Source organism: Cornus florida, unplaced genomic scaffold (assembly GCF_030987335.1).
Source record: "Cornus florida cultivar Cherokee Brave unplaced genomic scaffold, ASM3098733v1 CherokeeBrave_3.0.0_Hap2_Chr11, whole genome shotgun sequence".
Lineage (NCBI taxonomy): Eukaryota > Viridiplantae > Streptophyta > Magnoliopsida > Cornales > Cornaceae > Cornus > Cornus florida.
This window is the reverse complement of record NW_026775581.1, coordinates 127,068,203-127,096,076: the sequence shown is the minus strand read 5'-3', so window position 1 is coordinate 127,096,076 and position 27,874 is coordinate 127,068,203. Positions and strand designations below refer to the sequence as shown.

Here is a 27,874-nt window from a genome sequence, read left to right as displayed (position 1 = left end):
TATATATATATATATATATATATATATATTTGTATTATATGCGGCCCACGTTGTGAAAACCGATGAAGTTCAGGGGTCACGACGCCATGAAAGTTAAGGTCAATTAGGAAAGTCCAACTGAAAGGAAGTTGTATTTATGCATACATATATATATTTATATCCCAGATATACCCACGATTGAGAAGTTTCTGAAATTGTAAGGAGGGCCACGACGCCATGATTTAGAAAGGAATGTCCACACCAGGATAAGTTACCTAAAATTTAGGAGACGTGGAATACTTGGCCAAAAATGATATATCAGTTGAAAGTGGTGGTACCTTACATGGTAACTACCACTAACTGAGGGAAGTTGTCAGAGATCATGGATGACAAGGCTAAATCGTGTCTGAAAGAGAAGGAATTCTACAGCAGAGGAAGAAGAACAAAAAGACATGGGATATGTGTAAATTTGCGAATAAGATAAGTGGAAAGTTCACTTCAAAAACTACCCACGATTCAAGATCATGGAACACTTAAAAGGACATTTTTCAAGTCAGGTATCAAAAGAAATCAACAGCAAGAAGAAATGAAAAAGAAGATAGAAGAAGATGGTTACAACTGCCAAGAGATCATGGGGGCACTTGGTAGTCCGAAATTTGGCTAGATGGAAGCTGCCAAGGTTGCCACATACAACAGACCAAACTGCTGCATGGAAAAAGTCTATAAATAAGCACTTAGGCTTAGTTTGCAAATCCTGTTCAAATTACATTGCATTATAACACTTCAATTATTACATTTCATGTATCTTTACATTCATGTAATGCACCTTCAATATGTTTAATTCAAGTCCTGCACTTATTATTCTTACATTCTAGCACCTTACATTGAAGTCCTGCACTTTTAATACCGCTTTCCTTTCCACTAGCCATAAAGTAGTTCAGAAGTCATTTTTTAAGGCAAAAAGAACCTCAAAATGTTGTAATTCCAGTCCTTCGTATAATCGCCAGATCCCTGTAATTTTTTACTGGATAATTATTCGGATATCCACTTTGGAACGACCGCAGTTCCTGGCACGTTCGCAATTCACCCTCCTTTCCACATTTGAAAAGGACCACGATTTTTAGGAGCCGAACATATAGTTTAAAGAAAGATTCTAAAGGATCAATAAAAATTTATAGAGTTTTACATGACGTTTCAATCATTAATTAGAGTGCATCGTAACCCTCATTAAAAAGGAAGATGCCTATAACTAATAAGAGGATGTCATTCGTGCAAAAAAGCTCTGGCAAGAGCAATAGTGGGAAAGAGTCTAATATGAGGCAATTGTGTAATCTTTTCCAGTCAACAAGGGATTAGATGTATAGTGAACAAGCGATTACAATATATACATTCTAAGCAATAAACACATCAATTTCAAACCCGCAATATGCATGTTACCTTAATAATGGTAAGGACGCCTAGGGACAGGTAGGAATTTACACAATTTAGATATAATATCTAATGAGGATGTTAACGCAACCTAAACTCTTGTACTACTGATAATAATAAACTAAAAATTAATTAAGTTTTTAATTTTATTTTCTCAGTTGATGATACATCAAATTTTCACTCTTATTTTATCACTTGATAGTTATCTTGGAAAGAGAAGCTCGATCACCAAGAAGAAAGAAAAGAAAATAAAAGAAAAGAGATTAACAAAAGAATAGATATTATGATCATAGTTTAATTTGTGAATTTAGTGAGAAAGAAAAGAAAAACCATTAATTATCCAAAAAGAAATAAAAAGTAAAAAATGAAAAAAAATTATTAAAAATAAAATAAAAGAAAAGAAGAATAGTTTGTCTCATACTTTAACTCAAATTAAGAAACAATTTTTTTTACAAAAGCTATTGAACATTAGAAAAATAAAAAGAAAATGTCAAGCAAAAATATTTTTTTTGTTCTTTATATAGCAGAAAAGACTGTTTACTTTCATATATATATATATATATATATATAATAATAATAATAATAATAAAATTAAGCAAAGTTTATGAGTTATTTTTACCTTGCATGAATTCTTAGGGGTCCATATATGATACATATATATATATATATATAATAAAATTAAGCAAAGTTTATGAGTATTTTTACCTTGCATGAATACTTAGGGGTCCACACACACACACACATATATATATAAAATAAAATTAAGCAAAGTTTATGAGTTATTTTTACCTTGCATGAATACTTAGGGGTCCAAAGTGGGATCTTTAAACAAGCCTAGACATCTCCAAAATATTCAACCTAACTTCGATTTGAGTGCTTAGCTAAAAGTGTCAAGACAACTCTAGCGTTGCAAAACTCGTCCGAACATTACAAACGGGCACTTCACCTAAATGCACTCCACGTTCAATGTATCTAAGCCGCAATGGTGGGTCCATGATTTTCTGACTCTACTTGTCATTTAATTATTTATTTTCATAAAAAATAAAGTGTAGTTTCAAAATAGTGGGGTGGGAATATCTACCATATAACTTCGTGGAAGGACAGTATTGAAACGCCCATCAATTTGTTTCAAATTCAATCAATTTTTGTTCACAGATGGCGATTTCGGAGGACTCCAAACCAACTCCACCGAATTCATTTGGAGCCGTTGTCCTTGGAGGCACCTTTGACCGATTACACGGTGGCCACCGCCGTTTCCTCAAGGTTTTCCCCTGTTTTCTCTCTCTAAACAACCCACCCACCCCCCCCTAATTAATCAACGGAGTATTCTCTACAGGAAGCAGCGGAGCTGGCAAGGGATCGCATTGTGGTTGGAGTATGTGATGGCCCTATGTTGATTAACAAACAGGTTATATATAGATATATAATACCAATGCATATATGTACACTTTTATATTTCAATGTTGTGACGATGCGGATCTTATAACATCAAAAATTGGATGCAATATAGGAATATGTCTTTATGAATTACTCGTTTCCAGCTAAAATAGTTAGCCTGTATATGCCATATTTTTCAGATATGGCACACATTCCAAAATAGTTTTTTTTTTTTCGCCAGTTTTAGGTTCATCCACTGATGGGTTATAAGATATGTCAGGTGTTTAAGCTAATGTCAGAGTTCCTAAAGTCCTTCTTTTTACTAGCATTAAATTTATCATATATTTCATTTGGTATCAAAGTTCTTTAATTTGATGTGATACAAGTTTCAACAATATATTCGAACTTCTTTATTGAATTTTTGAGAAATAATCTTCTTCTATGCAAAAGGTACACGAAACTTAAAGATTTCAAGCCGGCATTACATTAGTCACATGAGATCATGTACCTTTTGCATAAAAGAATATAATTTCATGACCTCCAATATTGCTTTAGAGATTGAGACTTTAGAAATGGGCACTCCAAGATTTTTCCGAAGCAATCTCCAATGCTACTAAGACTATAAGGCTATGTTCGGCTGAATTGGAGAAAAGTTTAGTTCAAAGTTACACCAAAATTTTCTTCAATTCCACCAATTCCAATTCCAAGGCTCCAATTCCATGCAGCCAAACATATCCTATCTTCTTGGGAGTAATTGTTGACGTGGCTGTTTGATCATCAATTATCACCTGCTGTATTTTCACTTTAATCAAGAGTTTGAAGTTGATGTTCCATGTTTATATATGTGTGCACGCATGTGTGCTAATTATTGTCTTATAGTCTGTTCTATCTATGGAGTAGAAATTGATAGACTAATATATTTTTTGCACTCACTTTTGCAGTATTCTGATCTAATAGAACCCATTGAAAAAAGAATGCAAAATGTTGTTGATTATATAAAGGTAACAAAAGAAAGAAACTTCTCTATTCAGTTTCTTATTTTTCATTGGTGTGATAAGTGTATACCATTATTGAACTTTGCACATCAAATTAAACTGGTTTTCCGCACCGCATGTGCAGTGACAAGGGCTGCATAGACATCTTTTCATTGTAGCTGGATTGCGGGTTTTAAGTGGTTCATGTGTCCACTTGTATCATGTTGTTGGTGTTAACTCTCAGCCCTGTTTTACTCTACCACATCCCAAGGGCAAGATGCTTATTTTTTAAAAAAATACAAGGAAAAGGAATTTTAGGTATTTTACCATTGTAATTGGATTATGAGTTGAAACTTGCTCTATGAGTAGACTACTAAGTGGCTAAACACACGGACCAACAAACCAGTAAGTTAGATGCATTGTGCTATAAAGACTAAATAGGTCCAGGTATTTGGAGCCTTTTAATGAATTTTAAAAATAAAATAAAATAAAATTAGAAAGGTCTACATAGGCTCTTTGTTGCAGTTGTATGTATTAAACAATTTCCACTTCTTATATATGTGGTATGATAATATAATGTCCATTTTTCCTTCATCTTTTCCCAGTCTATAAAGCCAGAGCTGGTAGTGCAAGTCGAACCTATTACAAATCCTTACGGTCCTTCAATCATAGACGAGAATTTGGAGGCTATTGTAGTCAGGTCATTTCCTTGATCAAGAACCTCCTTTCCACACTGTTCTCTTTTCTTTCTTTCTTTCTTTCTGTGTGAGTGGGAGCTCATGTGTCAAGGGTTACCTGGAGGACTGTGGATTTGTTACTTCATTTTTTTTTAATATCTTTGTGATTATCATTGAAGATTAGCTACTTAATTTTTTTTCATTCAGCAGCAAGGAGACCTTACCCGGTGGACTGTCTGTCAACAAGAAGAGAGCTGAGAGAGGCCTCTCTCAGCTAAAGGTTTGAGTCCGGGCTTCGTATATATTTGCCTAACAACATAAAATTCTCATTATATAATTATAAACTTGTTAAAGAGTTGATTGCTTGTAATTTCTTGAGAACATTTCAAAACTGAAGCCTTACGGCTAAGGACCCTGTGCAGGTTGAAGTTGTAGATCTAGTCCCTGAAGAATCGACTGGAGATAAATTGAGCTCCACGACATTGAGGAAGCTTGAGGCTGAGAAGGCCAGGAAACTTCAGCTGGGATAACAGGTATACCTACGTGCTAGAAGCCAATGGAAAATCAAAGGGGCTGTCTTTGTCCTGAAGTTTGTTTATCCATACCATAATTTTCGTTGAGAATGTTGATTATAGATGTCAACAGGAAATTAGTATTTCCACATACTAGACTATTCAAGTTTTAATATTGCACGTTTACATTATAAAGAAGAAATAATGGAGCATCATTGTATTCAGTGGGTCAGTTCAGCTTTATATCTTCCTCCCTCTTTTGTTTTATGTAAAGAAGAAAAATAATACAACCCTTATATTCATTGAGTCAACTGAATATCTCCTCTTTGGAGCATCATTGTATTCAGGCATACTTATCCACACTCAAAAAATAAATAAAATAAAATCAGATACAGGCATGTATATTGAAAAATCTCTGAAGAAGTATTTACTCATAGACCATATTATTTATCCGTTGAAACCAAATGCTGAGTTATATTGGCAAAATCCCTACTTGTTGCACTCCACCAAAGCACACAGCTCCAATCACGGTTGCATCTGTGGGTGGTTTTATCTCTTCCTCTCTTGCATTCTCATATCATATATCCCTCTGTGCAACGGAATGCTCCATTAATTTCATGGTATTAGGTTCTCTGTATGAAAGTTGTTTTGTTTATCTATAATTTTTTTATTTTAAATTTAGCTTGTAAAGAACCTAGATTTTAAGGAGCCACTGAAGTATCATGGATGCAATATTTATTGTGATATTGTTTGATTTAAAGAATGAGAGTATATGACATAGAAAGTGCGAATAAGAGGAAGAGTGAACGGGAGTTTTCCGTGGTGAGTGCTTGAGACCTCACGCGATTAAGTTTGAATCGAGTCCTATTTTATATCTATTTCAAGTTGATACGTTTCTGATTCAGTTTCGTATAAGATGTATTAGGTTGCAGGAATTGAGGATATCTGAGTAATAAGCTTTAGTAATGGCTGGGATCTTATGTTGGATCAAATGATCATTCTGGATTTTTATGCTTGCCATTTATTAGGATTAAACTCTTCTTGATAGGTAGATCTAATATATTCTTAGTATTCAAAGTGTCAAAGTTTCGCATTTAGGAGTCTTGGATCCTAGTAAGAGGTATAAACCCTGAATGATGTTTCACTTTTCATCAACTAATTCTTTGCAATTTCAGCAATTAAAATCTCTTCAATTTCAGCAACCTGACTTTCTTAGTTTTACCAATTTCAACCCCTTACAATTTACAAACCCTATAACATTTATTCCACCATTTAAACCATAGACACAGAAGTTTTGCTTAAGCTATGCCAACCATTTAATCAATTGTACGCTGCAGATTAGTAATTAAGTAAATTGCATCTTCATCGGTTTGTATCAGAGATAAAGGATCTTAGGTCAAGATCCAATTAAAGGTGCCATGGATCTCGCTTCATCCAAAGTTAGTTCTATTTTTATAGGTAAGGATCCTGCTGAAGGTACGATTCAAGAATAAAACCTTTGAATCATTGTCTAATACTGTAGAAAATCCTACAGACCAATAAGAGGATGTTATGTCAAGGGAACAAAAGTCAATATTATTCTGGCACTTGAAGGAACCTTAAATGAGTAAGTTGAACACAACAATAAAGCTAAAAGAGTAGTAAATGATGAGCATGGGACTAAATTTCATGTTTGACACGCTGGATATCTTATCTATTGACTTTGAGGTAAAGGATTCTCTAATGTTGGGAAACTGATGTAACCGTGTAAAGAGCAAGTCCAAATTGAGAATCTTGAATGGAAGATGCTTTATGAGCTCCTATAATCAAGTTTAAATTCAATGTAATTTCATGTTAATAGGCTGCTGATGTTGATTTATATATGTTCTATTAAGTTAATAGGAATCAAGGATATTTTGATAATTTAAGGAGTTATGCGACTTGGATTATAGTAATGGTCGGATATTTTAGTAGTTTAAGAATCATATTTCCTGTTTAAGACTCTTAATCATAGTGGTAACTTAGTTCTTAGAGAGTTGATTTATGAGAGTTTTGTGTGATTGCTTGATTGAACATGACTTTTTGGGTTAGTTCCAAGGAATTCTAAGTGAGATTCTTCAGCCTTCAATGATGTTTTTTTCTGTTTTTTTTATTCCCAAAACCAAACCAAAGCTATAAAGTAGCCAACCCCCTCTTTTGGGGGTGGGTTAGGTATAATGTAGCCAACCCTTGTATTATCCTTTTATGGCTTTTAAGTTAACACCTAAAAACCCTGAAGTAGCTAATATCCAGAATTTGAATTAACTAATTTTTGGCAGTTCGAGCGAACTAACACTTTCTAACTCCAGTCAATCCCTGCCCTTTTGATTCAAAAACTTTATAAACTTTCCTTTTCACCCTATTAAAACATAAACCTACAAGTTTTACTTTACTCTCTTGACTTCTTATCTTGCTAAGAAAGATGCTCCTTAACTAATGGTATCTTTGATCTACCTTTTGACTTGCAGATCAAATTGGCTCGTCAGATCCTTGTTTACAATTCCAGAAGAGTTCATTAGATTGGGACAGACTTTAATGATGATTGTCATGGGTTCTCTCCATTAGATTTAGTGTTAGCTCTTGACATAAATATCGATAATGGAACTTGAAATTATATTTACCATAGATGAATATAACATTATCTTTTTCGTTTTTCATATTCTTGCCTTCATATTCGATCACATCATTAGCAAACAGGTGACACTTTTTACATCTGTTAAAGGTCTCAATGACTTGCCGGTTTGTTGTTGGAAACTCTATTCTTCATCTAAATGCGTTGTTACTGCAGATTTCACAGAATCCCGGTGCCAGTTTGATGACAATGTCTTAGCTGCAGCATTATATCACCAAGGACAATGGCCTGGTGGTATTAACACTCTCTTATCTAGTAAAACAATCATTATAAGTTTGAGGTTTAAGACTTGATGAACTTGATGTCTGTGATTGTCAGTTTTGGCTTCGGAAAATGTGAGTTTCAATTGTGTTCTTTGTCTTGGAAGAGGATTTACGGTTTAAGAGTTAAGATGATTATACATTCCAGTTGGATCTTTCAACTATTACTCCTCATCTTCCGTTGTACCTCACCAAGTACATCTAATTACTTTGTGCTACCCTTCAAATAACGACACAATCAAATCCATTTGGTGCAACCAAGTCGGACTCATGTGACTATGTGGGTCTCACTTCATGCTGAATACTTTGATATAAAAATCATTTTTGAAAGGGTAAAGTGCAAATAACCCCCCTGTACTATTGACAAATTGCAACTAACCCCCCTAAACTAAAAAAAATCCCCTAAACTATGAATTTGTTGCATTTCAGTCCATTCCGGTGACCGACTTAACCGGAAAAATAAAAAGTCTGAATTGCCCTTATGATTATTCACTACTGTATAAGGTATATAAATATATATGCGTTTATATATGTATATTTCTGGTTTTAAACTGAATTTATATATGTGTGTTTATATATATATATATAACATTGGAGATTGAAGAGGGAGAGAAGCATCAGGCTGGAGATTGAATCATGAAGAAAATGAAGGAAAAAGATGGTGGCGGCGGCGGCGATTATGGTGACGGAAGAGGAGGTAAGTCGGCGATTATGGTGACGATGCGGAGTTGACGCGTCAAAACCCAAATCATCCTCGTCGCCGCTGGGATCTCGCTGCCGTCATCTCCTGCGCCTGCCCCGCCACCGTCTCTTGCGGTGACAGCTGGAACGAGCTCGGATGGTGGAGAGGACCGGCGAGCAAGGTGGGCTGAACGGCAATGGGCTGGTTCGGCCATGGTTAACTCGCGGCGATGGGCTGGTTGCGGCTTAGCTGCACAGCGGCCGAGCTTCGCCTCATCCGCCAACCTCCCTGTTCCGATCGGGATGGTCACCCACTTCTCGTTTTCATTGACCCCAAATTACTCCGCAATCATTCTCCACAAGTGCTTCCACTTGAACAGATCGCCGTTGCTGAAATTGAAAGCTTCGTTGCTCGCATACGGATCCATCGCCGCCCATACTAGTGCTCCGCTATCAGACCGGAATCCGACGCCACCGAGTAGCAGTTCCATGCCGCCTTCGTTCCCGAGGGAGAACCAGAGATTGTGATTGAAGGGGGTGATGGCAGTGGGTTAGTGGGGGTTTGGTTTCACGGTGTGTGATGGGTTTGATGGAGAGAAGGTTGGGCTGTGGTTGGTGATGACGGGTGATGGTGGTGGCGGGATTGGGGTGGTGGCTGTGGGTTTGTGTACTGGTTCGATTGGGTTTGGTGGTGTGCCGTTGAGATGCCGATGGAGGTGGTAGTGATGGTGGTGGGTTTGATTTTGTTTAACGGTGTGTTTTGGCATGAGTTCAGGAGGGTTTCGTGGTGGTTATGTTGGTGGTTGCGGACGGTGGTGGTGGTTATGTTGGTGGTTGCAGAAGGTGGTGGTGGTCGTAGACGACGGTGGTGGTGATTATAGGATAATTTGGTATTTTCATATATAGAAGGGCATTATTGTCCAGAAAACTTAGTTTGTCTGTCGCGTGTGAATCACGCGCTCATTTTTGGACGGCCGGTCACCGGATGGAGTGATCTGCAACTTTTTTGTATAGTTTGAGGGGTTTTTTGCATTTTTGGTAGTTCAGGGGGTTAGTTGTAAATTTCCCCATAGTTTAGGGGGGTTATTTGCACTTTACCCTTTTTGAAATTATTGTTAAGTTATACTTGTAAGTAATTAAGCTCAAACCAAATTCAGATCTTATATGTTTCGAACTTGTTTGGTTTAGGTATTTCTATCTACCAATGGTTTTAATTTTTTTGAAACCATTAAAATCAGAATATTTCTGCTTCATCTTCTAAATTGGATTAAACTGATTCATGTGTACTCCTATAGAATTACACACAAAAAAATAAAAATAAAATAAAGATAACCCAATTTCATTTAAATTCAAATATAAGTTATTGATATGTCTAATCAACCACCATCGACCATTTAAAAATAATCCCAGCAAATAATTGTATGCACATTAGTTAAAAAAAAAAAATTAAGTACGGTAAAATTTATACGTCTTTTAATACATTTGTTGATATATTACATGGTGGTGAGGGGTTATAGATCTAAGTATCACGTAATTATTTCTTTCTCATAAGTTAGGCCATCTATAATTTTCCTCCTCGCTGAACTCTTTGCACTTTTTTAGCCACGTGGACCAATGATTTGAATTTTAGATTTATGAGTAAGCATATCCAAGACTCTCTCTCCATTAAGAATAGTATAGCAGGTGTAAAATTTTGGGATGAGAAATAAATAGCGTCCCTCTCAATGTCATCCATGTTTTTAAGGGCGTGAATTTTGGGTGATTGATTGAAGCTCTGTATGCTTCGTGACCTTTTCCGTTGAGGCGGTGGCGGAGACACCGTTCATATGGTGGCGATGTTGGTGGTTACGGCGGCGTGATTCGAGATGTAAAGGCGATCTAGGGTTTCACGGTGAACGATTTTGGGGAATATGGTCGCCATTTTCGAGTTTTCCCGTGTTTCCCCGATCTGATCCTTTTCTTTTCCGATCTGACATTTGAGAGAGCTCACGCTGAATTGTGGACTACTTTCTGTTCGATCGAGGCGTTTTATTACGCAAATTGTAGAGGTTGGTTGTTTTTTCTTTGTTTTTCTATCGACACTGTTTTCCCCTTTTATTCAGATTTTCATTTTCCGCTTAGTTATTACCCTCATTTTGTTTTTCTGTGATTTATTTTAGATTGGATGGTATTCTTATTTTGAAAGAAGTGAAACATTTTGAAATCGGTAGACTGACATATACATTTGTTTAGAGTCTCATTATGGCTAAATGTTTAATTTAATTTAATTTTTCTTACTTATCTTTTTTTATGGCTATAGTTTTGCTGAGTTTGCTGGGTTTTTGAGATCGGGATCTAATTTTGTTATCATCGTGCTTTTGTGATTTTTTGAACAATAGTTTGGAAAAGTTTGCAATGTCTTGAAAAAACTTCTCATTTTTCAGTGGGTGGTTCAGAAAATTGCATCAATGATACCATTTTTTAAATGTTAGGAAAATATATCGATAATGTTGCTTAGTCTTGCCTTTTTTAACTGTTTTAATGTGATTTATATATACTTACATTTATATTTAAATTGGTCTCATTTGCGTATAATTTGCTGTTCAATAATTGTAGGGTGGGATTGATTTGAATGCTCATTCGAGATGTCCTTCAAAAGCATTGTACGAGAGCTGAGGGAGATGAAAGATGGGATTGGGAACATATCAAGACGAGGGGTGGAAGGCAAGCGTTGGCGCTGCCGAACACGATCACATATAGCCCCTGATGTGGCCCCATCCGAGCCGATTCAACAAGGCCAGTGGGCAAACTTACCACCGGAACTACTTCTGGATATAATCCAGCGGGTTGAAGAAAGTGAAGCTTCATGGCCTGCTAGGAACAACGTTGTTTCCTGTGCATCAGTTTGCAAGTCATGGAGGGAGATTACTAAGGAGATTGTGAAGACCCCAGAGGAATGTGGCAGACTCACCTTCCCTATTTCATTGAAACAGGTATATTTTAATCATCTGTTTATTTATTTTTTTATCGTATCTAATGATTTTCAGTGTTTAGCTTCAATCTTATGTAAGTGTTGTTTTGCCTCTTTTAACTTCCAAGCAGCCGGGACCTCGTGATGCTCCGATTCAGTGCTTTATTAAAAGGGAAAGAGCAACTTCCATATATCGTCTGTACTTTGGTCTGGCCCCTTGTAAGTCACATTATCTGCTCATGATCTTTTCCCCCTCAATACGTCAGGTTTCCCTTGAATTGTACAAATGAAGATCCTTTTTCAACTTTTGTGTCATGGCATTGTTGCTTAAGAAATAAACTTTATAAACCTAAACTTAAATGATACATTTAAAATTTCACTTTAGTGAATATATGTATAAAGTGTTTTTGATAAATAATATTTCCTGTTGTATCATAGGATTGATATTATATATTATTATGCACACAATGAGAGTGCTAGTGTGGCATTGCTCCAATACTTCCCCGCGTGACCTAGTTTTGGAGTTATTTGGAGTTATGTTGGCTCTTTATAGCAGTGTTAAAACATAATGATATTTAAGAGGCTGTTGGATTTGTTGATGAAATGGAAACCTATTAGCTACTGGGAGGTATGTTAACTAATAATCATTTTACTGAATTGACAGCCGAGGATGACAGCGATAAATTGTTGTTAGCAGCTAAAAAGATCAGAAGGGCAACGGGCACTGAATTTGTGATATCTTTGGTTGTGGATGATTTTTCTCGAGCCAGTAATGCATATGTTGCAAGACTGAGGCAAGTCTCGGCCACTACATGTGCTAACTATCTTTCTATGATTAATCATTTTCCTATGAACCTAACAAACATTAAAAAACTTCTGCCAGGTCTAATTTTCTGGGCACCAAGTTTACAGTTTCTGACAGCCAACCCTCAAATGATACTGCAGCTCAACTGAATAGTCGGTCAAGTCGGAGATTTCATGCTAAGCAAGTATCTCCAAAATTACCTGCATGTAACTACAGTGTAGCTACTATTTCGTATGAGCTCAATGTCCTCCGCACTAGAGGCCCTAGGAGAATGCGATCTGTCATGCATTCTATTCCTGTCTCATCAATTCAGGAGGGCGGTACTGCCCCCACACCAACATCGTTCGCACTTTCTTTTGATGAGAAATATTCTCCATCACCAGCATCAAAAGGAAAGAACTCGGTCACTGATGTCAGCTCCCCATGCCTCACAGCATCTCCAGTATCTGTCCCAGTCTCTAGAGAGCCATTGACGCTAAAAAACAAAGCTCCTAGATGGCATGAGCAACTACAGTGCTGGTGCCTGAATTTCAGAGGTCGTGTTACAGTTGCTTCTGTTAAGAATTTCCAGCTTGTAGCATCTGTTGATCCTTCTCACAATGTATCAGCCACAGAGCAAGAAAAAGTAATTTTGCAATTTGGAAAGATTGGAAAAGACATTTTCACTATGGATTATTGCTATCCATTGTCTGCCTTCCAAGCCTTTGCCATCTGCCTGAGCAGCTTTGACACTAAACCAGCCTGTGAATGACATCCATGTGGACATCCATGTGGGTTGCATTCTTTTGCTAAGTTGCTTCCATAAAGTTGAAGTATGTTTATTCTCGGCATGGAAAGCTCATCTTGAACGGCCGTATATTTATTATAACTGACAACCTTACTGGTAGCTTGTAGTTTATCTGATATCATTTTGGATAAAAAAAATTTCGCATTTTTTATGTGTCTTATATGCTTGGTCGCGTGTGGAAAATGTTTTTCCACACTTCTTAAGGTTTGCTCTCACTCTGGCATTATTGATATTCAATGTAACAATGAGAGCAGTGATTTATATCCATTTAGTCACAAGGTGATGACTCTTCCTGGGATTGTTTATGACTTGATGCATACTAAATGTACTCTTTATCTTGTAAATTGCTCAAGGCACTGTTTCAATCCACAGTATTTTATCTGTATCCTATCGTGGCCATTTCGATTCTCTCTTATTTTAATCTGCATGATTGCTGTTGATCCAATTTTTTTTTTTTTTTCCTTTGCTGTTCTTAATTGATAAGCGTGGCCGCTCCTTTATTTTTATTTAGGGTTATTTCTTGCCTTCCAATCTTTGATCTTTCCTCGTTCCATCTGTCAGGTATCATCGGACTCTAGGGCTAGCAAACTGGGTTTGTAGTCTGGGATATCAAGTTCACTCATAGTGATGCACGTATTGTTGTTGGTTTGTGTTCATTAGTGGGGATATTTTGCTTCTGCTTTTGCATCTTCTGGTTTAATTTTACATTCCAGACAGCTTAATTTTTTTTTTAATCTTTTGTGCCCTTTCTGTGCCTGCAAGGTTTGCTTTTCTTTATTTTTATTTTTTCCATTGTGGTCAAGGTCTTGAGAGATGGAAGTACGTTTTTTTTGTTGCAGTCAAGAGCGAACAAATTGATTCAAACTTGCATAAAAATAATTATCTTTTCTTCAAGCTATGTCCCCTGGTTATGGTGCCATGTTGAGGCTAATTCTGTCTCAGAAGATTCAAGGCTAATTCTGGTTACCCGCGAATCGCCAAGAATGAGGAAACATGATATCATAACATTGATTGGGTTTCATCGATGGGCTTGAATTCCTTATTTACCATTCAGAGTTTATAAAATTATTTAAAATAAAAAATAATATAAGAGAAAGAAAAAGAAAGAAGAAAACGAATCACTGAGGCATTGAAATCGAAAACGCTAGAGGAAGGGATTGAACCTTAGACCTGTGGTTATGGGCCACACGATCTAACCAGCTGAGCTACTCCAGAACTTGCCACACGTTTTGAATACGGTTATTTTAATTCTGTACCATACTTTTTATATTGATCCGTGACTATTTTAGTCTTGATTTTGTTAATCAGTCGCAAATTAATCCTCTGACAATTGTATCCCCACCATAATAGATCCAAGGAATGCAAAATTTTCCGTGCACCACATGGATTTCCTCTTTGGCATAAAAATAAAAATAATATTTTTTGGGGTGTTAAAAAAATTAATAAATTACAAAAATAAAAAATACAATAAATATAGATTGTTCAAATTACAAGACAATATGCCAAATCAATTAATATAAGAAATATAGTACTTGACCAATATAAGATTAGTTATTAATTAACATGTTCATTGATTATGGTGGTAGGTGATTATATTTTGAGAGTGATGCATGAAAATTATATCCAATGACTTCATAAATTATAGAAATAAATTTAAATAAAAATAAGAGAAAGAAAAAAAAACCGTAGTATAAACATCATTTGTAAGTGTGAGAAAAATTTTAAGTAGGAATAAAAAAAGAGAACTTTGACAAGAAAAAAATTAGATAGGAAATCAAAAGATTTTTAAGAGCAAAAGTGAAAAGAAAGAAAATTTTAGAAATTAAAAATTTTAGAGGGAGGGGGCGGGGGGCATTATATATATATATATATATATATATATATATATATAAATGTAAGTTAAAATAAAAAATAATCAAAATTTTTATTGAGCATGCAGGTTAGGGGGCATGTGCCCCAGTCTCGGGAGTATGCAGGTCAAGGGGCATGTGCCCCGGCCCAGAGTACGCACTGGTGCACCCCTATAAATAATATACACCATCAAGGGTCATTAATCTAATGGTATAAATAAAGAAAGGGAGTTAGAGGATAATATTATTCATACTATTAGTGGATGATATGATCCTTTCTTTTCAAAATAAAATAATTGAGAGTTTGACTTTTAAATTCCCACATTTGCTTAATTTTATTTTATTTTATTTATTTATTTTTTAAGGCAAGATGAGTCAAAAGTTAGATCAGTAGGTATAAAGGATCGAAGTCTGATACTTCTAAAATTTATCGGAGACACTTATCACTCGGCTATCGAGTCATCTGCACACATTTGCTTAAATTTAAAGAAGAGGAAAAAAAGAAAAAGAAAAGAATTATAGCAATTATAGTGGATACCAGCTCATATAATATGACATGTAATAATTAACCCAACTTTCAAATAGTACGGCAGCGTAGAAACTTTAATCATATTGTGCTGGTATCCACTTAATCATAGGAATTAGTAAATTTTTAATCTTTTTTTTTTTTTTTTTTTTTTTTCATAGTTTAGTAAATCTTTAATCATATGAAAAAATAAAAAATAAAAAACTTTAATCAGGAATTAGTAAATCTGCAACCCATATCCTGAATCATTTTAAAGCCTAAACTTTTATCAGTGGCACAGTTTTTTCAGCCTAAAGGGGAATTCTTTCTTTGTGAGGGGCATTTTTAGAAGCCATAAGTTATCATCAGCTTCCTGATCAAAATGGAGAACCAATGCACTAAAAGAAACAACATAAAATGGCCTAGGCAAACCTTGACCTAGACCTTTAATGAACACCAAAAAATATAAAAAAAATTATATATATATATATATATATATATATATATATATATATATGGGGAAACAAACGGAGCCTAAGTTGATTTAAGAACAAACTTTTTATGATTTCCTCTATAACAGTCATTAAAAAGAATTTGCATAAATTTGTATAATAACAAGTTAAGTTGGTGAAACCAGCAGTCCATTATGAGAGATTATGGGGTTCACAGGCCACAATGATGAAAAATGAACCGTAGTGCTGATGAGCTAAAACAAAAGCAGAATTTTGTATTTAAATGCACACCAATACACAATTGTACAAGAGTATGCTTAAATGTTGGAGCACTTCTACACATCAGAAGAAGAAACATCAACTTAAAACACCATATTAACAAAAAGACCACATAACAAACATACATTCTAACTAAGTGCAAACTTGCAGAAAGTATACAATTTGACCAAGTGCAAATTTGCAGAATGATCGGAGAAATATCCCGAGTGTTATCTAAGATAATCGAGAGAACATGCTGGGAGTTGAGAAAACCTAATTGTTTACCCACTAGCTATATCAGCTTTGCTGTAATAATAATGTTCTCCTCCAAGTAAATCTAGAAGCCTTGTGCGCAGAACTTTGGAGAAGCAAAGAATCTTACCTGGATGCATTCTATGACACTAATCATCAAGAGAGGCTGGGAACCACAGGTTCTAAATGGGATAAAGATCTGAGTTCTACTTTTTCTTTTTTGGTGCCAAAGAACTGTTTTTTGAGAATATTGACATTTTCATCCCAAAAAGTTTAGATGCTCTGGAAGATGATTTCTGCTCTCTATAGTGGTTGCCAGTGTCTCTAGAGAAAACTTGATCAGATACAGAGCACTCTTGTAAGTCACTATATTCAGTATCTGTCAAGAGTCGAAGCAATTCCATTGCACTTGCCTTTCCTTTGTCATTCCCGTTTACGGACACGGTAAAAAGGGCAGGGATAACACCCTCATCCATGACCAACTGACAATATTGAGCTCGTTGAAAGCACAGAGAAAGGAGAACAGTCACTGCTTGCTCCTGGGCCTCGCGACTGTCAGTCTCAAGTAGTTTAACAATGCTAGCAATGCATCCTTCAGTTTCAGCAACAGAAGCCCTCGCATCTTCTTTATTGCACAAGTTGTTCAAAATGGATATGCTGTATCTTGCAAGAGCAGTGTCCTCAAAAAGAGGAACCAGTTTGGGGATGAACTTAGAAGAAACAATAAGGGAACAAATATCACTGTTGAAGGACAAATTATATAGTATTTTGATAGCTAGTTCCTGGAATTTCCTTATCTGTCTGTCAAGTATACTTGGGATGGAAGCAAGTGCACCAGATGCCGCAATTTTAGATCTACAATAGTGGTGGGAAGACAACACCTCCATAATGGCAAGAGTTTCTTCAATTACTTCCATATCAAGAAATGATGCCAATAGACTGAATGCATCTTCAGGTAAGTATGGTATACTGCTTCTGCATGAAAGTAATCAATGGTAGATTAATATAGACTCGAAAAAGCCATATTTTTCCCACATAATGGTAATATGAAAAAGATACATTAAATTTACCAAAGTTTCATGACCATGAATTGAGTTAATCAAAAAGTAGTACCACAATTAGCATGGATAATAAAAACTTTTTCATGGTTTAAAGCTATGTTATATGGACTCGGTATGTTGTTCGTATAGGCATTTCATTCTTTTGAAATAATAATATAATAAATCTGAATTACTGGATATGTTTTTTAGGTGCATGTCAAACCAAAAGTGTCGGGCACATACCCATGTCCGAGTATTGTGTGTCCAGCATGGGTACTTTTCACTTATTTTTGAATAGTCCATGTAGCATAGGTTTAAACTTTAAAGTAAGGCTATATATGACGTAGGCTATGGCCTTAAATAGAGTGGCATGGAAACATGGGATTCATGTAGCCGACCCCATGTAATTGGGAAAAGGCTTGGTGGTGGTTGTTGTTGTTGTATGATCTAAGCAGCACATTCTTATAATTGGTATTTGCACTAGTAAGTCAATGCAAGCAATTTCAAACCCAATAAATTTCAAGTCAGAATTTGAATATTTAACATCATTCTTGATGATAATAAAATCCGCAATTACAATGAACTAAGCACCCCTAAAATGGGGGGCATATTTCGTCACAACTAAGGATAATGTTAGAATTCAAATCTACCAACAAAGAAGAAGAAATTACCTGCACTTGCTTACAAATGCTAACAGCAACTGAGATCCAATTCGAAGAGCTTTTATATCACGCTTGTCTTGTGCGTCCTTCAGAAACCTAATAAGTGGTTCAACAGAATTCTCACACGATAATGAACAGCAAGCTTGATCAACGTTGTTAAGAAGGCTTTTGACATTTTCAACAGCCTCACATTGAGATTCCCAGGAAAGTGCATCAAGTTCAGATAAAATCCTCATATCTATTCCATGTGCATTTTCATATGACTGAAATCTGTGACAATTAACATTCCTTTGCTCTGACATCAAGTTTAAGCCATTTGTCATGTTGAAACTTGATGAATCAGAATTGTAACTAATATCTAAAGATTCAAGTGATACATTGCTGAAATCAATTGGAAGCCGTAGATCATTCATAATACTTCTCAAGCTAGCAATCGAAGAGGAAGAAGCTTCCCATGGTTGAATCTCTGCCGATTGTTCAAATGGGTCAGTAATGGTTACTCCATTCGCCATACACCACTTTGAAATAAGGTTCAAAATGGCAGTATTCGGGGTCAATGACAAATGGGCAAGCTTCCTTTTGGTCTTTGGACATGTATCATGACCTTCATTAAACCACTTCTGTATCCACATCCTTTCAAATGTTTGCTCAGAAGCAATGATAACAGGATCATACATCAATCTCAAAGACAGGGGACACAGAAATTCTTCAGGAGGTATCGGTCTACTCAACATGTCAGGATGAGCTTCATCATGCCCATATTTAACACGAGATTCCACTTCAACGGATTGCTCGCAAGAGGCTGCTAATGAAAAAGATTCTCCATGCTGTACAAAGGCATTTTCTGTTTGCTCCCTCCCAGTTAATTGTCCATAATTCTTCAGCAGATGCAAAAGGCCTACCAAGATCTGTTTTTTTCCAGGATCACCATCACCAACCTTACCGAGCAGCTTCTTAATAGATCTTCTCTCCATCACAAGAGCCCTCTGGGAAGTTATCTGAAGCCTTGAAGCTGCAAATTGAATAGTCTCAATTGCAGATTTTTCAATTGAATCTGTTGCAGTTGCATACTGCTGGAGGAATGCTCGCACGACCTTCCCAGCCTCTTCTTCAGATGAATCCAAGCTAAACTTCGCACTCCTAAGTTCAACAATGATTCTAGAAATCTGCAAAAGATAGCTATCATTATACTACATTGTTTTGGGTCCTACAAATACCTCCCAAAGGGGAAAAGTAATGCAAGAAGCAACACAGAACAGGAGAGCTTCAGGTTTGTGTGCCGGATTCAAAAATAATAATGTATGCAGGTTTCTTCTGAACATTTGATGTAATCTTTTATCTTTTATTTGTTTGGGGATTTTTTTTTTTTGTAATTTTCTTCTTTAGGGATTTAGTTTTCTGGCTTCAATTCTTAGTAGTTTTCAGGCATCTAATAGTTAAACTTCAGTCCTAATAAGACAGTATATTTGTTAGGATGAATTTTAGCAAATAACTATTTGTAGTCTGATCTCCGTGGGCATATAACACAGGTTATGAAAGTAAGAACAAAATATCAATTAAATTATTTAACTTCAATAAAATTGAAACACTTCCCTTCCCTTACGGATTCAAGGTTCCTTGAAAATTCAAGGGTCTCTATAAAGTTTTAGGTTGAATGCTTTAGATTCTTTATTTATTTCTTTCATTTTGACTACTACACTTTTTATCAGAGACTTGACTGAATGTTCTGATGGCAAACCATGGAAATGGTAAACTTCTCAGTAATGTTGGTCGTGATAAACAACATTTAGAACTCATGGTCAACCGATTTAAGGAAATGTCCTATTTGAAGGACTTGAATAACTATAAAAACCTTATAGAATTTGATGGTTTGTGTGTGTATGTGTGTGTGTGATTTCTAAATGGGGAAAAAAGATAAGGTTTAAGTCGCAAAGGAAACACACCTTGACAGACCCTGACATCAGCTGTCAGACAACCACCCCTAATATCATAGGTAAATCACAATGCAACCCCACGCAGCTGGCAAGTTGCATTGATACATACGAAGAGGATTTTTTATTGGGAAAAATGAGGTAATGGAGATCCTCTTTTGGAGAGAATCAAACGCACAACAAAAGATTACGTAGTCAAATCATGCAATATGGAGACAAGAAACCATGCAGCCAAAGATTGCATAATGTACACTATGTGAGGAGGAGATAAGGCAATGTGTGGTTGGAGATTGCATGGCTGGAGATCGTGTGGTTTAGGAGATTAGCTTTTTTCCATGATGAGCAATTCATGGAGAAACCTAGCTATGGTGTATTGTCCAGGTCCATAACCGAGGACCATGTGTTGTCAACTGCTGGACTGACAATAGTGTTTAGCAGTGGTTGAGAAACAATTGGAGATAGCCATTACCTCACCACTGGAGGTTTCTGGTGAGGGTGTGACAGTGCAGCCAAAGAATGCACAGTGACTGAAAAACATCATCCGCAGGGCGACGTGTCAAGGTGGAGAGTCTGGAGACTGCCATTCATGTCATCAGGTGGGTGCATCGTTCTGAGGTGGAGGTTGATGGTGAGGGAGAATTAACTAGTAATAGCTGTCATAGTGTGGCCAAAGATTGCATGGTGACTGATAATCATCATCTGCAGGACAGTTTGATGAGGTGGGGACTGTCATGCATGTAGTCAAGGTGGTGCATTGTTCCGAGATGGTGAATGCCATGTGACGGATTGTGAGGAAATGGATACAACTATCTGGGAGATAAGTGGGAGGTGACGCATCAAATCCCCCCAGAGTGATGGCATGGCATGGTGAATGGCTGCTATGTGGTGCCCACATGGCAACAGTAGGACCTGATACCTAGAGAATGGAAGGATAAAAATAAAAATAGCAAAACTTTCAATTAATCGCATGAGCACGCAAAAAGAATATCACTTGCAAGCAATTGCTCAAAGCAAGAAAGAGCTATAGGTAGAGGCTCAGGCAATGTGGTTACAATACAAAGAAAACTTGCCATACTAAATTTGCATTTGCTATTTTGAACATTGTTTGGTTAAGCATTACCGAAGAATTGCTCGACAAATGCAGGACTAAAATTATTATTTCTTCTGGGTAGCATTTCATGTGCCCCACCCTGGCTCAAAAAAATATGATAAGTAAATAGAAACAGAAAATTCCAAAAGGACATGTAGCTTGACTAACCTCCGCAGCCAACTCTACTCGAACCATGTTTTGAATTTGGCTTAAACCTTGCTCCAACAAGCTCCTTGTTCTTTTACATCTCGACAGTATTGCATCCCCTGTTATTGCCTGATATGATGGGAAGCGTACCATTATGAAAATGACAATTAGCTACACAACAAAATTAGGCATATGATAAAAAAAAGATGAAAAAATATTAACGGCACCATTTTCTACAAAGCAAACAAATATTCCACAAAGGAGCAAGCTCTATATAAGGGCACAACAAAGTACAAACTATAGTCAGTAGCAAACCCTATATAAGCTCATATAAATTGACTTCCTAGCAGAATGTTCTTCAATAACAGTTGCAACTGTTTATTTTCCTTCTACCCCCTAATGAGTTTGACAGCATACACCTATTTTTTGTTTAGCCGGCCGTCAGAAAGGTAGGAGTTATGGCATAAAACGTACGTATACTTGAATGAAATATTGAAGTACAAGAGGTCTTAAGGCCTATATCATGAAAATCCTAAGTGAAGACTTGGCTGGCTTCACCACTGCTTTCGAAAACCCAATATGACCACTATTACTTGTGGAACCATGTAAGCCTCCAGTAATTCTACAGTTCTCCCTTTCTTTTCACAAAACGAACAAAACATTGCATCTACGCCTTAATTCTACAGACCAGGGTTTGAAAATTATCTCTAGGATACACTCACTAGGATTTATGCTCTTCAGCAACTCACTAATTTTAAAAGTTTGCCCCAAAAACGCAATGCAAGAGTTTCCCGATTCCAACTCTCTCATTGTAAATCAGTACATTTAGGACCTGACTTAATTTATGGACCTACTTTTTCAGATTTATTCGAACTGATGATTTCCACATGGGTGATAATCAGTTGAAACAGTTTAACATATCTAACTCCATTTGTTGAAGTGTTGTAATTTACATACCAAGTAGAGCTTACTAGACTCGCTGCAATGCTGAAGCAGTAATTTGGCTTTCTCAATTGCGTTGTTCAAGCAGCAAAGTGCTTGTATTCCTGTTGAACATCGGGGCCGTGCTGCTTCAATTTCTGGAAATATATTTGAGACTCTATCAACCAATGTCATTAGCTCTATGCACATTAGATGATGCACCTGCATTCACAAACTACACTAATGAGATTTCAATCTAGAAAAACAGTACAACAAAAATAAATAGCCTTTGGATTGTTAAGAAGAGGGATGCAGAAAACAATATGTTTCATCACTCCTCCTAATGTGGACCTCTTGAATGAGTCATCCACATGCTCAAGTGGTAAGTCACTTGGGCCCCTGGTGCCTCTAGAAGCATCAGGTCTAAGGTTCGACTCCTTTTGGGTCCAAACAATTCCTTGAGTGGTGGTGTGTGAGCATCAACTAGGAAAAAATTATATATATTTTGTTGAGAAGGCAACAAGATTTGAGCTTAAAATTATACCCTGCCCTGATACCAAATCAAGAACCAACTGCTCTAAAAGTTTAAACTGATAGAAAAGTGCTGCAACAATATATTCCACAATGGCAATATAAATGTATTTTAATAAATAAAACAGCACTCAATCAATCAAAAGATCAAGTTACAAGCCAATGTAAAGACTTCTTTAGCTAGACGATCTATTAAACTTCCGCAGAAAAAGTATATTTTTAAGCATTCTCCAATGGAATTACATGGCTACACCTTTTAGTATTTGATTTAAGGACACTATAATTCTTTCAGGAACAGCAGTCTACATTTCATCTTCTTAATCACAAAAATACTAGAATTTTTGCAATGGTTTTACTTCTGTTTGTAGTTTACACCAACTACTATGATCTTAACATCACGATATGTGACACACAGTATATATGTCTTTAGAAAAATAGAAATTTTAGGTGTATTTATGGATTTTCTTATGAGCATATGTATAAATGATTTATTACCCCTATAAATCTAAACTGCATTTAGCAGCTATCATTTTATTATCAAATGTCGCCCAAATCACTTGTTACATTAGTAAAGCAAATGAAAGTACGTTAATGTTGAGTACATGAAAGTGACATTCAAATTGAAACAGAAAAAAGAAATCACCACAACAAATTTGTACCTTTATATCACGTGGACATGGTGTTTCTTCAACTTCAACAAGATCAGTCCCCATCCAAAAAAAGTATTATCCTAACTCTGCATTTTAATTAACAATGAAATTGTTAAATTATCCTTAAAACTCAATATACTCGTATAAAGGTAGAGTACACAAACAGGCTAGTTGTATTTAGTTATCGAAGTGGTCTCATAAATATGTGATGTTGAATCACTTGAAAGGGGTGGACTGAGTTTGGTCCACCTCATCTAAAGTTATTGAATGCTGTCAGGATAATTATTGAGTTTGGTCCACCTTAGTTAATTCCGTCGAATGTATCGTGATTTCTCAATATGTGAACTTCAGTTATCAACAATCCTTTATAAATCATATTATAAATACAGGGTAAGTATCTATTGTTACTTACTAGTCACTACTTATTATCTCCTAATTAGACTTAGCAGCGATAACGCTAGAGAATAGAGTAGAACTTTCTTGCACATCAAGGTATTAAAGCTACTCTATCACAACTATTGATACAGGATTCATGAATGTTTATACTATGCGCAAATGATTAAAATTTGGACAAGAAACACCTAAAATTATTTACAAAGAATTAAAACAAAAGTCCTATCAACCAAGTGACCATTTTAATTTCGATTGACAAAAATTGCATACAAATCCAAGTGAATTATTGGTTCAGCTGCATAATCTAAAACTCCTATCGCTGAGGTTTTTTTATATCAGAAGAAGTATTAATAACATTCTAAATATCAACATGTGCAAGAAATTAATCAGTATCAATATATGGTGGAAATACTAAATATTGGCTCACCTGCGTAATCAGAAACTTCTTTTTCGATATATGAAATAATATTAATAACAATCAAATTAACCAGTAGCAATATATGGTGAAAACCCTAAATATTGGCTTAGCTGCACAATCAGAAACTCATTTTTCAATTAAAAAAAAAAAAAAAAAAACAATATTAATAACATTTCAATAACAAAAATCATTAGTCAGAAACTCCTATTTCGATATAAAAAATAATATTAATAGTATTTAATGAAAAAAATATCAACAGCTCAGAATTTGGGTAGGAATTAAGCATTGTAAAGCCTTACCCAGTGATGTGAAAAGCTGAACAGCAATGAGAAGCTCAATCCCTTACTCTGTAAATCAAACTGATCACAACCCACTTCTCAAACCACAAAAATTCTGTAAAGATTATCAAACTCCGAGCAAAAAATTCGACTTTTTCGCTATATCTTTTGCTCTCTTCTTTTTTCTTCCAAAAAAACAGCAAATAATGGTTCAATAGAAGTTTCTGGAGAAGATGCTTGCACACAATCAGAGAAACCCACAAAAAAAAAGAGCAGACGAATACAGAACCGGTAGATATTAAAATAGATATTTTGAATTTAAAAGAACTAGAAATTATTCAGTTTTCAAAAACCCTCGAGAACACAAATAAATCCAGAAAAGCAATCGCTTTAAGTAAAACAACAACGAAGGAAACAACAAAGAAAAAGTCTTTAAAAAGGAGAGAAATAGAAGAGAGAGAGAGAGAGTACTTTTTGTAGTATATATTTGGAATCCAATCTCGTAATTTGTAATTAATTCTTGGGTCATTGATGATGGTAAGAGATAATGATGATGACATTGTGGGTCTCCTCAATTTCTGCTACAACAGAGAACTCACTATCACAGGAAAAAAGCTGACATGTCATTGAACAAGAATAGTAGAAGCACTAGTAGAGTCTTACTCGTATATTAGAAAGCAGAGCGGTCTTTTTTGAATGGTTTTACTCAATATAACTAGAAGCCTCCAGAGTGTTAGCCCGTTTGACATAGTTTGGTTTATCTTGTTTTTGTTTTTAGACTGTTATTGTCGATTTTACTAATAGAAGTATATTTGAAGTTGTCTTATTTTATTTTATAGTGTTAAAATATTTTACGAACAGTAATCTTTAAAATCAAACTAATAAAAAAGTATATTTTTTCTTGCTTTGATAATTATTAATGGTCCAAAACCATAACTCTGTTTTTGACATTTCTACAGTAAAACATTGTTCGCAAACGTGCTTCTTATTTTTTTCAAAACATTTTTACAATAAAAATACTATTTATATTTTAGCCAAAAATGCCAAACGAAACAAATAATAAGGGTGTTTTTTGGTTTATAATTAAGAATTTAGAAAATAAATTTATAGAATTATAAAAGATAATTATTTAAAAATAGATTTTTTTTATAATTGAATTAAAAAAAAATTGAACGAAGAAATTTTTTTGTATTATTTTATGATTTTCAGAATTACAAATTAAGGATACCGTTAATTATTTTACTGCTTTCACTACCTATGATTGAATAATACAACTCAAACTGAAAATTTGTTTAATGGAAATATCAAAATAGTTCATGGAATTAGTGGTTTTCTATATCAAATACTCAAACAGAGAATTATATATTTTGGACAGACACATTTTAAACATAACTTTTTATTATTATTATTTTATTCGATAGGTCAATTTTAAACATATGAGTGGGTTTTTTTTTATATACTTTTTATCTGATTTATTCTTTTGCCGTTTTTTTATTGGTGGGCTTTTTAAAATTAGGTAGAAAACCTACTAAAGGAGCAAAAAGTGATGTGATTCCTGGGGGTCTACACGATGTTGAGAGCCTTGCAAATGATAGCCACTGAAAAATGGTAAAATATCTGGGTGGAGTATTGATTCCAATTTTTTTGCAAAACATAACCACTCGAGTCACTTTGGGACTTGGTTTTGAAACTTTTTATTTTATTTTTTTGCTTCAAAATTCTTTGCCGAGCTTCACTGTGAATGACGCCCTGTAAGCGGAATCACTTAAAATTTTATATTGTGGGTGATTTATGCTTTATGAAGCACAAATACGAATAGGGGTAGAGTCAGAATTTTTTTTTAGAGGGAGCACGAAGCATTTATTGAAAAAAAAAAAAAAAAAAAAATTAAATCATAGGCAAACAAGAAAAAAAAATTATTATAAAATAATATACTAATAAGTATTGTAAAAAAAAATATACTTACAAATATATGAATCAAAATATTGATTAATAATATTGTAATAAAATACAAGCACAAACGTCGTCGATAAAAAGAAAAAAGTGGAAAAAATGAAACAATATATAATTATACATAAGTTAAAAAAGAAACTTTTTAAAAAAGGAAACACAAATTAGAAAAGGAAAAATATACGGTGCACTTGAAAAAGGGGATATATGTAAAGAATTTTTTTTTTTTTTCCAAAAGGAGATTAGAGGAATTTGAAAATTTTAGGGGATACTATTTAAAGAAATTACTATATAAATATATGTATATAGAAAAAATATATATATATGTATAGTAGGTTGGAGCAAGGACAAAATGACACGTGCCCCCTCTGGGCCTTAATTAGGGGTGGCAAATTATAACACGACACGGCAACACAACACGAGTTAAGAGGGTTTGAGTTTGGCATAAACGGGTTTGGGTCATAAAAGGGTTGACACAATTAACCTGTGTACTTTGCCGTGTTGAGTTAGGGTTGAGGAATTCAACGTGTGTAACCCGTTTATGACCCATTTAACTCAACATGTTATAATTATAAATATGACCTATGTAATATGTGACTTGTTTAAACCCAATTATTATGAATAATTAAGTCATTTCAATATAAACCTCATCTATCCCATATGATTTTTCTTTTTATTTTGAATATTTGGGTTAATTATGACAACTTTTTTTCTATTATTTAGTATTTGATTAAATATTAAATGTCTCGTTTGATAAACGGGTTAACACGTTTACCTGTTTAATAAACAGGTTAACACGTTTAGGGTTAGTGTTAGAGGATTATTGACACGATTATTAAATGTGTTGGATTTGGATTTACCTATTTAGTATAATACCTTTACATTGACACGACACAAACATAAATTGCCACCCCTAGCCTTAATTGACTCCACCCCTGGATACAGATACAAATGCAAAATATGGGTACAGCATGATATAAGTACGGTGATACAATAGACGTAAAAAAAATAAGATACGAGCATAACACTAATTCAGAATTTAGGGTTAAATATTTTTTATTTTTATTTTTAAAAATTTTATATTATTTTAATTACTTATAAAACATTTTAAATTACATTGACTTTCATTTTTTTTTTTTTTTTTATAATTATTAAATTAGCCTGTAGTATTCTGAAAGTGTTCAAATCATGCTCGATAAAATAATAAAATATTTACTATTCAAATTTTTTTTAATTGTATTTGATACGTCTCCACGCGATATCTGCATATTAAAAAAAAATGGGTGAAGTGCAAAAAAACACTCATTTAATATGCTTACTGTGTATATTGCACCCCTCACAGGTAAAAAAAACACCCTCAAATTATGACATTTGTGCAAATAGGACATACTCACACATTTTATGACTAAAATGCCCTTAGATACACATTTAATAATATATATAAAAAATTAAAATTTTGTGAAATG

General features: G+C 34.9%; 3 protein-coding genes across 7 annotated transcripts; 2 read left to right on the top strand and 1 right to left on the bottom strand.

The window, feature by feature from the left end:
• The first annotated feature begins 2,470 nt into the window (after window positions 1-2,470).
• On the top strand, window positions 2,471-7,622 carry LOC132281130 (phosphopantetheine adenylyltransferase). 4 transcript variants are annotated; one of them, XM_059782863.1, is made up of 7 exons: window positions 2,471-2,670; window positions 2,744-2,815; window positions 3,726-3,785; window positions 4,364-4,458; window positions 4,646-4,715; window positions 4,858-4,968; window positions 7,434-7,622. In XM_059782863.1, the coding sequence occupies exons 1-6, from the start codon at window positions 2,563-2,565 to the stop codon at window positions 4,963-4,965; spliced, it is 513 nt and encodes a 170-aa protein (XP_059638846.1). In that variant the 5' UTR covers window positions 2,471-2,562; the 3' UTR covers window positions 4,966-4,968; window positions 7,434-7,622. The 4 variants fall into 4 exon arrangements, with proteins under 4 accessions (XP_059638846.1, XP_059638845.1, XP_059638848.1 ...); XM_059782862.1 differs by having other exon boundaries at window positions 4,643-4,715; XM_059782865.1 differs by lacking the exon at window positions 3,726-3,785.
• A 2,586-nt stretch (window positions 7,623-10,208) lies between these two features.
• Window positions 10,209-13,465, top strand: LOC132281129 (tubby-like F-box protein 5). The gene is made up of 5 exons (XM_059782861.1): window positions 10,209-10,586; window positions 11,134-11,510; window positions 11,620-11,707; window positions 12,153-12,282; window positions 12,372-13,465. Exons 2-5 carry the CDS (start codon window positions 11,163-11,165, stop codon window positions 13,042-13,044), a joined length of 1,239 nt encoding a protein of 412 aa, XP_059638844.1. The 5' UTR covers window positions 10,209-10,586; window positions 11,134-11,162; the 3' UTR covers window positions 13,045-13,465.
• Window positions 13,466-16,137: 2,672 nt separating this feature from the next.
• On the bottom strand, window positions 16,138-24,908 carry LOC132281726 (U-box domain-containing protein 5). Of its 2 annotated transcripts, XM_059783399.1 has the most exons (6): window positions 24,480-24,908; window positions 23,379-23,455; window positions 22,225-22,410; window positions 21,289-21,396; window positions 18,109-19,265; window positions 16,138-17,372 (listed from the first exon to the last, which is right to left on the bottom strand). In XM_059783399.1, exons 2-6 carry the CDS (start codon window positions 23,430-23,432, stop codon window positions 16,604-16,606), a joined length of 2,274 nt encoding a protein of 757 aa, XP_059639382.1. In that variant the 5' UTR covers window positions 23,433-23,455; window positions 24,480-24,908; the 3' UTR covers window positions 16,138-16,603. The 2 variants fall into 2 exon arrangements, with proteins under 2 accessions (XP_059639382.1, XP_059639383.1); XM_059783400.1 differs by lacking the exon at window positions 24,480-24,908 and having other exon boundaries at window positions 22,225-22,423.
• Window positions 24,909-27,874: the final 2,966 nt, after the last annotated feature.

Coding starts and splice junctions, on each gene's coding strand:
- LOC132281130 (XM_059782862.1), top strand. CDS start 2,563: ATGGCGATTTCGGAGGACTCCAAACCAACTCCACCGAATTCATTTGGA. Junction 3,786..4,363: donor ATGTTGTTGATTATATAAAG/GTAACAAAAGAA, acceptor ATCTTTTCCCAG/TCTATAAAGCCAGAGCTGGT. Junction 4,459..4,642: donor TTGGAGGCTATTGTAGTCAG/GTCATTTCCTTG, acceptor TTTTTCATTCAG/CAGCAAGGAGACCTTACCCG.
- LOC132281129 (XM_059782861.1), top strand. CDS start 11,163: ATGTCCTTCAAAAGCATTGTACGAGAGCTGAGGGAGATGAAAGATGGG. Junction 11,511..11,619: donor TCCCTATTTCATTGAAACAG/GTATATTTTAAT, acceptor ACTTCCAAGCAG/CCGGGACCTCGTGATGCTCC. Junction 12,283..12,371: donor GCATATGTTGCAAGACTGAG/GCAAGTCTCGGC, acceptor AACTTCTGCCAG/GTCTAATTTTCTGGGCACCA.
- LOC132281726 (XM_059783399.1), bottom strand. CDS start 23,432: ATGGGGACTGATCTTGTTGAAGTTGAAGAAACACCATGTCCACGTGAT. Junction 19,266..21,288: donor GAGTAGAGTTGGCTGCGGAG/GTTAGTCAAGCT, acceptor TATCTTTTGCAG/ATTTCTAGAATCATTGTTGA. Junction 17,373..18,108: donor GCATTTGTAAGCAAGTGCAG/GTAATTTCTTCT, acceptor ACTTTCATGCAG/AAGCAGTATACCATACTTAC.